Here is a 14173-nt window from a genome sequence, read left to right on the forward strand (position 1 = left end):
GTCATCAGCCCCCCCCCCCACATTTGTGTCCCCATCAGAGTCATCACCCCCCCCCACATTTATGTCCCCATCAGTCATCAGCCCCCCCCCCCACATGTATGTCCCCATCAGAGTCATCAGCCCCCCCCCCACATTTGTGTCCCCATCAGAGTCATCACCCCCCCCCACATTTATGTCCCCATCAGTCATCAGCCCCCCCCCCACATGTATGTCCCCATCAGTCATCAGCCCCCCCCCTACATGTATGTCCCCATCAGAGTCATCACCTCCCCCCCACATTTATGTCCCCATCAGAGTCATCACCCCCCCCCACATTTATGTCCCCATCAGTCATCAGCCCCCCCCCCACATGTATGTCCCCATCAGAGTCATCACCCCCCCACATTTGTGTCCCCATCAGAGTCATCAGAGCCCCCCCCCACATGTATGTCCCCATCAGAGTCATCAGCCCCCCCACATGTATGTCCCCATCAGAGTCATCACCCCCCCCCCCACATTTATGTCCCCATCAGTCATCAGCCCCCCCCCCCACATGTATGTCCACATCAGAGTCATCAGCCCCCCCCCCCCACATTTGTGTCCCCATCAGAGTCATCAGCCCCCCAAAATGTGTGTCCCCGTCAGTCTACAACCCCCCTCCACGTGTGTCCCAAGCAGAGTCATCAGCCCCCAGATGTTTGTGCCCCATCAGCGCCATTCAACCCACCCCCACACAAGTGTATCAGCCCCCCCTCCTTGCATGTGTCCAGCGCGTCTCCACTCTCCATCACTGGCTGTGCAGACCTGCTGCATCTCCTGACTCCCGCCCCGCTGGTATTACACACTCGTTACTGGTTAACAGCGAGGCGGGAGGCGGGAGCAGGGAGGCGGCAACGGGTCTGCCCTAAACACCTCATTGGCTGCTGGGATGCCGTGGTCCCAGCAGCCAACACACACAGTGAGACGCCGGGAGGGATTGCGGGACCTGCGCTGCATATTGCCGGGGGCGAATATGCAGCGCAGGTTCCACAACTAACAGGTGGACTAAGGATTCACGCTGCGGGCCGGAAGAAATGGCCTGGCGGGCCGGATGTGGCCCGCGGGCCGTAGTTTGGAGACCCCTGTTCTAGAGGAAAGAATGCTCTAGAACAGTTTTTAAAGTGGAAGTCCACCCTAGCACTTAAATTCTCCCCTGCAATCATTAATGTCAGCCTTCTGTCTCAAAATGAGAAAATCAGTTTGGTTTTCTAGATAAAATTCTTTGGCCATATGGTATATAATATAAATAATATGCTGCGCTGCGTGGACAAATTATCAAAATGAGTGATCAAAATTGATATGAATGAACATATGCATACATTAATAAGTGTTTAAAGCATATAAAAAACTATGCTATCAAAGTTCATATGGTATAAAGCATGGGTCCTCAAACTACGGCCCTCCAGGTGTTCAGGAACTACAATTCCCATCATGCCTAGTCATGTCTGTGAATGTCAGAGTTTTGCAATGCCTCATGGGATTTGTAGTTCCACAACAGCTGGAGGGCCGCAGTTTGAGGATCCCTGGTATAAAGTGACATGTGCACACATATAACCCCTGTGCAAACCACATATAGTGATACAAATAAATGAATGGTATTCAAGAGTTCATATGGTGTTAAATTCTCATGCAATTCCAAAATAGTTTAAAAGATGAGTGCCAAGAATATCCCAGAAAAACGTGTCTGTTGGCAGGATAGAAGAAAGCCTCCACCTCCTATTTCATATCCGCTTACCGACTGAAATGGATCCCTAATAAAAGATCACAAACGCATGTGGCTCATCAGCCCTGGTGTATCCTAGATGTTCCAGTAAATAGTCTCCACCTCAGAAATCACAAATGGGTCTCCAGCAAGTCACTCTGCAAATAATGGCCCAAAAGGAAAAGAGGATGCCAACATAGAGTAGTAACGTAATGTAAAAGCAATTGGGTAACGGTTGCACTCACATTTCTGTAGAACAAAATAGGCGTGTAATAATATAGCCGGCCGGCTCTCTCATTCCGCCCCTCCTTCCGGATGGTCGTGAAAGGTATACGATAGTGACGTCAGCACGCCGCTCCACCCTACGCCGTTTCGTCCAATAGCAGACTTCTTCCAGGGGCACGAGCGGCGTGCTGACTCGCCACTTTTTATTCGCTTACAGCGCTCATGGACCGCCCAGTTCTGACATTCAGGGACCAACAGCGTGGATCCACCATCTTTAAACAGGGATCATTGCCCATAGTGTTATAATACACTCTAGAAGCTCGATAGTTTATAATCTACCAAGGGAATAACTTATCGACAGGTATTATGGTGTGTGTATCACCCATTGTGTAGACTTAAAGGGTGACTAAAGGAATTTTTTTTTTTAGCTAAATGGCTTCCTTTACCTTACTGCAGTCCTGGTTTCATGTCCTCATTGCTCGTTTTTGCTCTGATGTTGCTGTAATAATACTCTGTTCTGGACACTTCCTGGTTGTCTGGCTCCTTATGAAAAAAGTCATGGGAGAGTTTATTTTCGTTTTCCTAGCCATGACTCTCTATGGCACTGTCCAGCACAGAGGCATAAAATAAAATTCAAAGACTAAACTAGTTTCAGTTTCGTTTTTGCATCTAAAGGCACATTATATGATTGCTTTTTATCTATTTTTAATCGTTTTAAAAAGGAATCGGTTAACTATTATGTCTCTATACCCTGTAAACAGTCATTTCAGCAAAAAAAAAAAATGTTTCCTTTAGTGATCCTTTAACAGTAACAATAAATTCCTCTTATGCACTCTCAGAAGTCCCAGTCAGACTTTAGGTATCCGCTTTTTTTTTTTTTTTTTTTTGGTATCCATTGGCTTTAAAAGTGCAACAGATGAAGCTTTAAAAAAAAAAAAAAATTATTCCTAGATTTGAATATTTATAACTTTCACATAGACAAGTTATGACTGGTCTGATGTAAAGTATTTCATAACATTCTGTTTTTTGTAGGAAAAAAAGGAAGAGGAATTACTGACCACTCTGCCACCACCAATTGAATCGCAGCTGCAAGCAATTGGAATAGCGATTGGTAAAGTGGTTCAGGAGCATGGCCTGGATGAAGAAGACTTGGTAGAAAGGCTATCCACTGTGTCTGCAATGGAAGCACTTATTCAGGAGAATCTTCCAGGTTTGTTTCAAGTTTGCTTGAGAGAGATAGTATAGCTAGGAGAGAGTATCTATCTATCTAATTTTTTTCTTTTTTTTTAACTAGTCGACATTCTTGCTGTTTTGCATTCACAGGCTGCTCTCTTAGGCTGTATGGATCCTCCTGCAGCAGGATGGGATTCAAAAATTCAGATCTGAACATAGATATTCAGTTTCCTGCCAGTGTAAGTAACCTTTCAAACTATCTCCTTGAATTACTATTGTAAACTTGCCTTTCTGAGATTTTTTGATTCAGATGAGTGAATAAATCCCTACACTTAATGCACTGGGGCTCTCTGAGTTTGGCATTCAATAATCTTGCCTTTTATGGCTAGTATAGACTAAGGCCATGACTAAAATACATTTTGGCAGTCTGCTCTATATCTTACTGAGAACTGATCATGGCATATGAATTCTCAAGCAAGGAAAGTGTGCAAATTTATTCACTGTGCACACATTCACTGGCATTTTCCTGAAATTATCGTGATTGACCAGGCCAACAGTTTAAGTAAACCCAGGGATGTCTGCCCAGGTTAGGATTTAGCCGATCAAATGACGATCCCCTCAATGGCTAACCACGTCTAATAAAGCGGATCTTCAGCCCAAGTGAAGACTTCCATCCTCCTTCTCCCCCCCCCCCCCCCCCCCTCCGCTGCCAGAATAGGGCTGTCTTTCTTTCCCATTATGAAGTGTGGCCCTGCCCCTCCTTGCACGTGCACTGTTCTCACTTTGCCTCCTGGTATATGCATGTCTCAAATCCCAGGAGGCATAGTTTCATTAAGAAAAAAGGAGGGGGGGTGCCTAGCATCAGGAGGCTCACCAGCTGATAAGGAAAGAGCTGGCGGGCCTCTTGATGTCACAATCAACATGGTGGGGCGGGCCCGATAAGTGGCAGAAAACAGAGGATCTCAGCGAGTGAGGGCTGAATAATCTGGGTTGGCGAGTATCAGAAATATGGCTCCTGAAAAGTGTGGGGGGGAGGGGAGGTAGCCGAAGGTCGGCTTTAAATTTTCACTAACTTAAGCAGAGCTTTTGAATAAGGGGGGTGGGAGATGATGGTCTGGATTACTCTGCGAGGTGTTGGAGCCATCTGGTGGAATTTACCCTAGGCTGCTGTGGCTGATCCTTAATTCATCTGTGCCAGATCGACCGCCTATAATATTTAGAGGTCTGATCTATCTGGCAATGTGTTTTACACACGGGGGGTGGAGCACTTTGCAAGATTTTCCTTGGTTGGCACTTTTCACTCCATCAGTCTTGGTACAACCTATGAATTTGAAACCATTTTTTATATGTATTGATGGCTTTCATGATTTTTTGTTTTATGTATAGTATGACTGATTTTAATGCTAGCTCTAAACTCATTTGGCTGGGTTTCTCTTAAGGTTCGCAGGAGTGCAATTCGTTTTGCACGCCTCTGACCCGGTCTGAAGTCCGCTCTCTGCTGACGTAACCAAGATGGCAGTCTCAGCGAGCTGCTGAGATGGAAGCTCCTCGCCCCTCCACAGTTCAGCACGTGGCGGAGCAGAGCTGCTGATTGACTTGGGGAGCCAAGAGAACCGAGCCATCGACTGTGTTTCGATCACTCGGTTCTTGGTGCAGAGACGCTTGGGGACAGATGCAGCATTGGACCGATTCTGCATCCACCTAGGCAAGTATGATTATGGGGGGGAAAAACCAAAGTCATCTCCTCCCCCCTTTTTTTTTTTTTATGGATTTAAAAAAACAAAACAATTTCAGCTTAACAATCCTTAAAATGTGGTGGCTTTGTTTAGATCCTGTTCCCCTTTTTTTATTTTCACCGGGTGACCTGGACAGTAATGCACTTCTGTCTAAGCCAGGTGCACACTACAGTTTTTTTTTTTTACAGCTCCTTTCGGGAGCCGCTGAACTAACCATGCAAGGTTAGCCCAGCGATTTCCCCCACTGAGCTGTTGTGTTCTAACAGGGGGATGGCCCATTGGCTGAGAGTGCCGATCGTGAGTCGGTTGGCTGCTGATTTTCTAGCATACACATCCAACATGCACGCAAGCAGAATGTCTTTCACTTTTGAACAGCAACATTGTCAATCTGTGGAGAGGGTAGTGTTGGATACCCTAGCAAGTTTAGATAGACTCGACCAACAAATAAAGCCGGACCCCTGCTAACCATTTTTAAATGGTTACAGCAACCCTTAAAGTGCTTGTAAAGTCAGAAGTTTTTTTTCTTTTGTTCATCTTATTGCAATCAAGTGCCCCTATAGCAAGCTGCATGCTGTGGGGGCACTTGACAGGAGGGAGGGGCCAGGAGCATAGAGGGACCCAAAAAGAGGAAGATCTGGGCTGCTCTGTGCAAAACCAACTGCACAGAGCAGGCAAGTATAACATGTTTGTAAATAAAAAAAAAAACTTTACAATCGCTTTAAGAGCACCTAGAAGAACACAAGGAGAAGATGTTGAGTCAAGCGAGGGACCTAATGGATGCTGAATCGTTGTTGGGAGCGAAGTATTTGCAGCTTTAGTTCTGCTTTAAGTGCTTTGTCTGAACCCTCTACATGCCATTTTTACTGGCCAGCTTGGTCTGTTAAAGCAACGTAAACGTTAATGGTCTTACTGGATCAATGGGTGAAAATAAAGTTAAGATGGGAGAGGAGGCTTGGTAAAAATACATATACCTAGTTAAACATTTATTTACATAAAGTTGTATATATGAGTGCATTACTTTAAGCCCCTTTTGGAAACCTTAACTTTTTTTTTAATTTTTTTTTCATAGATGAATCAGCCAGATGTCCTCCTATTGGTTCAAGATAGCCTGAAACAAAGTGGTAAGTCTTCTGGGTCCAGAGTATTCAGTTTTAACTTTTTGGCAGCCTAAGGATTATGCATCTCATCCTGCCATCACCCCCCCCCCCCCCCCCCGCTGTGCTATTCTGACAGGCAGACTCGCGTCTCTTTTCTCCTCAAGACCTGTTGGACAGACTCCTGTACACACTGACCAAAAGTCGGCTAGTTCAGGGTTTTCAGACAGTGTGTACCCAGCGTTAATGAGCCAAGACAATCATGGCTGGAATTTAACAAAATAACCTTTTTAGAGCTGGAGGCAATTTGCTGCGCACACTAAGGCTGGCCATACATTATACAATTTTCTTGTACTTTTTTTCCTTTTAGATTTACCAAAGCCATATAATCTAAAACCATATGACAGACCTAAACCCTTTCAATTAGTATGCAATCAAGCAGGCCCTGATACTACCTAGTTTAATGTAAATCTAAAGGAAATGGAATCAAAAAATCTAATGTATGGCCATCTTAATTTTGATTGCATAATTAACTGCTTGCCGTCCAGCCGCCGCAGTTCTACGGCGGCAGGTCGGCTCTGCTGGGCTAGAGCACGTAGCTATACGTCACCTCGCCCAGCAGCCAATAGGGGCGCGTGCGCTCGCCCCTGACTCCCGTGCCCGGCGGGCGCGATCGCCGCCGGGCACACACGATTGCTCGTTACAGAGCGGGGACCGGGAGCTGTGTGTGTAAACACACAGCCCCCGGTCCTCTCAGGGAGAGAAATGCTGATCTTCTGTTCATACAATGTATGAACAGAAGATCAGTCAATTTCCCTATGTCAGTCCACATACTTGACCCCTTCCCCCTAGTGTTAACCCCTTCACTGCCAGTGGCTTTTTTATAGTAATCCAATGCATTTTTATAGCACGGATCGCTATAAAAAGGCCAATGGTCCCAAAAATCTGTTAAGTGTCTGAAGTGTCCGCCATAATGTCACAGTACCGAAAAAAATCGCTGACCGCCACCATTACTAGTAAAAAAATATTAATAAAAATACCCCCTATTTTGTAAACTCTATAACTTTTGCGCAAACCAATCAAACGCTTTTTGCGTTTTTAAATTTTTTTTATGAAAAATATGTAGAATACGTATTGGTCTAAACTGAGGGGAAAAAATGTTTTATATATTTTTGAGGGATATTTATTATAGCAAAAAGTAAAAAATATTCATTTTTTTTTTCAAAATTGTCACTATTTTTGTTTATAGCACAAAAACTAAAAACCGCAGAGGTGATCAAATGCCACCAAAAGAAAGCTCTATTTGTGGGGAAAAAAGGACACCAATTTTGTTTGGGAGCCACGTTGCATGACCGCGCAATTGTCAAAGCGACGCAGTGCCGAATCACAAAAAGTGATCTGGTCTTTGACCAGCAATATGGTCCGGGGATTAAGTGGTTAATGTGGAATGCATGTACTTTTGTTAAAGAATGTTAATTGTTATAAAACTGGTAGTGTTCTGTCTTAAGTCAGAACTCCTGAACTACAGTGGGCCACCAAGTTACATATGAGGGAGGTTGTCTTATGTTTACAGTACAGATATATTTTTGTGAGAGATCAGACTTTTTATTCAAATGTAGGTTTTTCTCTAACATGTATATCCATTTTTACAATTCTAGATTTGTTCGTAGACTTTGATGCCGACTTCCATGCAAGAGTGCCTGTTGTGGTTTGTGCAGAAAAGAGGAGGTTGGCACTTTTTGTACTTTTTTTTTTTTTTTTTTTTTTTTTCTTCTTCTTCTTCTTTCAACTATTGTGAAACAAATTAAAATGTGCTTTGGTAATAAGACCCCATGAATACAGGACATTTAACTCTTTTGAAGCCAGTAGCGTTTTTTGCAGAAAAAGATGCCTGACAAGGAGCTTTTACAAGCATTTAGCTCTTGGGCGTTTAATTTCATTGGCCAGGCTAAATGTATTTTGGCCATTGAAATGAATGCTCGAGCACTAAAAGCTTCTGCTGCTAAACACTGCTAAAAGCCTGTGTGCATGGACACATAGGCCAACATGGAGGGGGGGGTTTAGAGGCAGAAAAAAGGAGCAACTGTAAATGTCCAGTGTGCATGGGGCCTGAGCCCTTGTTCACACTGAACATGGCTTTGAAATCGTGCAAGTTCTTCTGATCTTGCACAATTTTAAGCCGCACAGATGTCTATTGAAATTGTCAGCAAAAGTAGTGCAGAAACTATTTTTGGAAATCGGCGCGGCGGCGCAAAGTCGGCATCGCACAGATTGGGACACTCTTAATTGACAACAATAGGGTCAGATTTTACATGTGATTTGACCTGTCAATCGCACCACTGTGAACGGGGGCAAAAGATGTGGCTCATTTGATGGACTCCTGTATTTGCCCTGAATAAGTGCCAAAATATGTGCTGGTACTGCTTTGTTTCATCTGGTACACTGGCTAGCTGCCTCTGTGCAGCTTTCGGTTGGGCACATTTTTGGCTATTAATTCTGTTCTACTGGTGTGCTGAGATGTTCCAGTGATGAGCTTTCATTTCAAACAATCTAGGAGATATGTCACGGGTTGCAGGAAAGAAAATTCCCAGATTCCCCCATCAACACCTGTTGATGAGGGGGGGGATCCCTCACATGGAGCCATTGTGGTCTCCGCTGAGGGAAGCCATCCCCACCAGGAGAATGCAGTGATTGCTAGTAGCTATAACCGCCACTAGCAATAATTGCATGTGAAAAAATCTGGCAGGCTAGTTGTACCCAAGTTAATCAACTTGGGTACATTCAGCCTGCCCGTACACGTTTTGAATCTTGGCTGGTTCCTTCGGAATGGGAGGGCTTTAAATTTGGCTGTTTGCTTAGAGGACCTGCCAGTGTTTGACTGCACACAGGAGTAACTTTTAAGACCGTATCCAATTTACTAATCTTTATAACCCTAAGGAAAATCTTAATTCTTCGTTTTTTTTCAATAGTGGTCGTCTTTGTAAAGTAAGTGCAGGCAATGAAAATGCTTGTCTCACCACCAACCTGCTCACTACTTTGGGTTTTTTGGAATCAAGGCTCATACCTCTGGTTGTGGCTTTTAGATACTGGGCAAAGGTAAATGCTCTTACTGTTATGCAGTATTATTCTTATGAATCCTTTTGAATTTATTACTGATAGATTTAGTAAAACTTGAAAAAAGTGTGCACTGATGTTGGAAAGATGTATAATGGCATAGGACTACAGTATAATTTAAAAAAACTTTTTTTAAAGCTTAGCACTTTAGGTAAACCATATTGATGTCTACCTATGGCACATGCAAGGGGATATCTAATGTGTGAAAAAAATGTAGCGCCCAAGGTGAAAGAAATATAATAATAAAAACCCCTTAAAAGGATTCTGATATAGTGAATATGACAGTCAAATGATCTGCATCATCGACTGCTCTAGTGACAAAATGTGTGAACCAGGTGAAATCAAACACATGAACAATAGACCAATGTACCTCAGATAGGGGCCTATATAATGGTGCCAATAAAAAATGAAAGTGATTAGATTGACTGCAAATGAACTAATAACTAAGTGAGACTAGATGCATCTGGTCTCTCATAAGCACTCTTGTATGGTGAATAGTAAATAAGGATATCGCTCAAGTGTTCTAAAAGCAACAATCCTTGGCTAAATATATAAACCATAAAATCGTGATATGTTTAAAATAATATCCAAAAAAGACAGTGTAAAATCCACCTTAAATACATAAATGACTAAATGAGTCAATTAACGTGACACCATACAATTGTGCACAGAAAAAAGTCCTTAAAAGCACACATATGTTCTTCGAATGTTGGGGTGGAGCAAGAAGTCTTCAAAACAAATGACACTCTTCACACATGGACATCAATTAAAAGGGTGGGTACTCTTACCAGAAAAGATGGACCCTCAACCTCACCATACGGTGGGAGGGTCGTCAAAGCTTATACAGACTGGCGTCTGAATCTGGGAGTCTCCACTTAGGATGGTCTGAACCAAAGGTAGCCTCAGATGATCTTGATTGTCCGGAAAGAGTGTTGTGGCAGGGATCAGCCCGTCAGAATTGCTCCAAACACCCCGATTAGTATGCAAAAGGAAAAAATATAGAGGTGCTCCTCATAGTGTAAAAAAGTTTTTTTTATTTTTAAAAATTCCAAATTGCACACATGTGGCAAGAATCAAAATAAAAAAGTGAAAGGCTGGCAAAGCCACACTTAAAATAAAAAAGCAGCAAACTAAAAAGTCAATGATGAAAAACCACAGCAAACTGAAAAAAATAACAGCAAGTGCTCCCACCTTGGATAGGTATAGGAGAGTTCCAATAAGTCGGCAGTGGAGTTGCTATAGAACTATCACCCTACCGGTTTCGTCGACGAAACCGGTAGGGTGATAGTTCTATCGCAACTCCACTGCTGACTTATTGGAACTCTCCTATACCTATCTAAGGTGGGAGCACTTGCTGTTTTTTTCAGTTTGCTGTGGTTTTTCATCATTGACTTTTTAGTTTGCTGCTTTTTTATTTTAAGCGTGGCTTTGCCAGCCTTTCACTTTATTTTGATTCTTGCCACATGTGTGCAATTTGGAATTTTTAAAAATAAAAAAAACTTTTTTACACTATGAGGAGCACCTCTATATTTTTTCCTTTTGCATACTAATCGGGGTGTTTGGAGCAATTCTGACGGGCTGATCCCTGCCACAACACTCTTTCCGGACAATCAAGATCATCTGAGGCTACCTTTGGTTCAGACCATCCTAAGTGGAGACTCCCAGATTCAGACGCCAGTCTGTATAAGCTTTGACGACCCTCCCACCGTATGGTGAGGTTGAGGGTCCATCTTTTCTGGTAAGAGTACCCACCCTTTGAATTGATGTCCATGTGTGAAGAGTGTCATTTGTTTTGAAGACTTCTTGCTCCACCCCAACATTCGAAGAACATATGTGTGCTTTTAAGGACTTTTTTCTGTGCACAATTGTATGGTGTCACGTTAATTGACTCATTTAGTCATTTATGTATTTAAGGTGGATTTTACACTGTCTTTTTTGGATATTATTTTAAACATATCATCACGATTTTATGGTTTATATATTTAGCCAAGGATTGTTGCTTTTAGAACACTTGAGCGATATCCTTATTTACTATTCACCATGCAACAGTGAGTGCTTATGAGAGACCAGATGCATCTAGTCTCACTTAGTTATTAGTTCATTTGCAGTCAATCTAATCACTTTAATTTTTTATTGGCACCATTATATAGGCCCCTATCTGAGGTACATTGGTCTATTGTTCATGTGTTTGATTTCACCTGGTTCACACATTTTGTCACTAGAGCAGTCGATGATGCAGATCATTTGACTGTCATATTCACTATATCAGAATCCTTTTAAGGGGTTTTTATTATATTTCTTTCACCTTGGGCGCTACATTTTTTCACACTATTTTCACGAAGTATCCACTTTGTTATGCTGGCAGCCTGACCCACGACATCCAGTGGTTTGCGCAATATTATTTTGTATTTATTTATTGATATCTAATGTGTCGCACAATATACTTTTTTTTGTTTCAATTAGACCTGCACGATTCTGGATAAAATGAGAATCGCACTGCTTGGCATAAAAACCTAAATATCGCTGTAACATCTTGAACATTATGCAAAAAATTTGGGCTAACTTAATTTTTTGTGCATTTTTTTTCCCCAAAAAGACCGCTGCGCAAATGCATTGTGACATAAAATATTGCAACGACCACAATTTTATTTTCTAGGGTCTCTAACAAAAAATGTGTGTGTTCTAAGCAGTTTTCTAGCAAAAATTGATTTTTATCTTGTTAAGCAACGTGTCAAAGGTTTAGTCTTTAGGGGTTAAATCTGATTATTTACAGATGGAAGTTCTTCCCTTTTGCTCTAAAGAACCAAAAAATACTTAATTTTTTTCTGCTCTAACTCTCGGCACTGAGGAATTTATTTATTTTTTACAGCTCGGCTCTGCACTGTTTACATAAAATCACAGAAATGGCTGATTAGAATCGAGGGGGGGGGGGGGTGTTGTGCAGCTCTTGTTTCAATGTTTGTTTTTCATTGCAAAGTTGTAAAAAGTAAAAAAAAAACACACCAGATCAGAAGTGTTAATTTTTGACATACAGGGCAGAACCCAGCTATGTGATAGTGGTGAGGTAGTGACTCCTGATGCCACCAGTCCACACAGATCATGGACACCTTGTTCTAAAGCAGCTTGTGAATTTTGTACTGCTGTAGGGACTCTAAGGCCCCTTTCACACTGGGGTGGGAGGTGTGGTATATTTTTAACCCTTGGGCTTTCACACTGGAGAAACGCAGCCGCTGTTTATGGTCGGTTTGCGCACTTTACTCTAAGCGCAATAGCGCCTGCAACCCGCTCCAGTGTGAAAGTGGCCTTGATCTTGAATCTAGTTGCTATGGCCCAGGTCTTGCAAAGAGACTGTACATTGTTTTTGCCAGATGACTCACGGAAAGCCATTAAAAAAAAAATGGGAAATACACTGACCATGGCTGTCTTTTTTAAAGTACTGTGTATAAGGTCGCACACCATGTAGAGTTCCCCCCCCCCCCCCTCCCTTGAAGCCCTAAAGATGCCAGTAAGTATCTAAGGTATTAAAATGCACTGACTTTAATCTGCTTGTTTCAGGTGACTTGACTATTAGGATTAAAGTCAGAGACTGCCAGACAGTCACCTCCCACTCTGGCTTCAAATTATTTTCTTTTTTAAAGGGGTGTTTACATTTCCTAAGCATTTTCTGAGTGCCACGTGAACTCTGTCCTCAGTGTCCAATAGTGGTAGTTTAATTGTGAGATGGCAGAGTATCTGGCAAAACAGATTTCTATTGAATCCTACATGCAGTGTGTGTGTTTAAATATCCGGGGACACACTTTTTTTTTTGTTTTTGTTTTTTGTTACTTTTGGTGCCATATAGACTTTTTTTTTTTTTTTTTTTCCCATTTCTTTTGTATATAACATTCTCTAAACACTTTGTCTGCAGCTCTGTGGCATAGACAGACCGGAAGAAGGGGGTTTGCCGCCATATGTACTTGCTCTCATGGTTGTGTTCTTCCTTCAACAAAGAAAAGAGTCTGTTCTACCTGTGTATTTGGGATCCTGGGTATGTACTGTTATTTTGCAATGATCTTTAAAATTCCAGGGTGATGATGCTCTATATGTATTTACCCTGTAAAAAAACGCTTTTACCTGCAAAAGTATTTGCATTTCTGTCTTAAAAATTAAAATTTTATGCTGCAGAATACATTGTCTGAGAGGACGGAACTGATTTTTCTTTCAGTTCAGTTGCACTTGCAGGACAGTGAAAGTAGAAGTACTGATCTGTATTATCTTGCACTACAATCTCAATCTACTGTACATTCTCCTATCGGATGTCTCTTGTTGGCACGTGAACATTGCAGTACATCTGACTAGCTCCCTGTGCTGTTTCTCCCTTTGTCTGAGCTCTGTTGTACAGGGACCTTAGGTGGAAGACACCAAGTCATATTCAGTTACTGCACTGCTTTCATAAAAAATATATTTACTAGTTTACAGAGCTCCAATCAGTGGTGTCTCATGCTTTATTATTTTGGGGGGGGCACATGGGGGACAGGGACAAAGACGAAAGTAGGGGGGGCCAACTATAAAATGCATAGATATATATATATTATACACACACACACACATATATATATATATATATATGTGTGTGTGTGTGTGTGTGTGTGTGTGTGTGTGTGTGTGTGTATATATATCTCCTAGGGCCCTTTACTACGATCTGACAACGGGCCGTGAGCTCCCTTCCTACTATACTGGGGCCCCCCAGGGTGGCAGAAAACAAGAGATATGTCACCAGCACACCAAGAAAATATAAGGGTTCAAAGCAGTGGGAGAACTATCAGGGTTGCAAAGGTTGTCTTGCCACCGGGCCCTGGTGTTTGCCGCTGTGGGGTTCCCCAGCTGTCCTGTCCCTGCTATTAACAACGCTGTTCTGGCATCTGTCTTCTTGGCAGCGGTGGCAGTCTATTAGGACCTACTGCTGGTGACATGGATGCATGCAGAGTAAGGCTGGCACTATTGGTTATGGAGAGCCAAGCCCCCAGCTGGTCACCTAGCAGCAGTAATGCTGTATAACCTTCTCTGTTGACATGCTGATCGGAATGTGATCCAGGTGATGCTCCCAGTCAGATCTAATCAACACAGTATCT

General features: G+C 42.6%; 1 protein-coding gene across 6 annotated transcripts in view; it reads left to right on the top strand.

Annotated features, from left to right (window-relative positions):
• TUT7 (terminal uridylyl transferase 7) overlaps positions 1 to 14173 on the top strand; it is an 89555-nt gene that overhangs the window by 28820 nt on the left and 46562 nt on the right. For all 6 annotated transcript variants that reach the window (XM_040355504.1, XM_040355503.1, XM_040355501.1 and 3 more), the window contains exons 5-10: positions 2978 to 3155; positions 3269 to 3357; positions 5924 to 5975; positions 7607 to 7676; positions 8918 to 9044; positions 12970 to 13089. In XM_040355504.1, coding sequence (XP_040211438.1) covers positions 2978 to 3155; positions 3269 to 3357; positions 5924 to 5975; positions 7607 to 7676; positions 8918 to 9044; positions 12970 to 13089 — 636 coding nt within the window. The remainder of the gene's footprint in view (positions 1 to 2977; positions 3156 to 3268; positions 3358 to 5923; positions 5976 to 7606; positions 7677 to 8917; positions 9045 to 12969; positions 13090 to 14173) is intronic.

Source organism: Rana temporaria, chromosome 1 (genome assembly GCF_905171775.1).
Source record: "Rana temporaria chromosome 1, aRanTem1.1, whole genome shotgun sequence".
Taxonomy (NCBI): domain Eukaryota; kingdom Metazoa; phylum Chordata; class Amphibia; order Anura; family Ranidae; genus Rana; species Rana temporaria.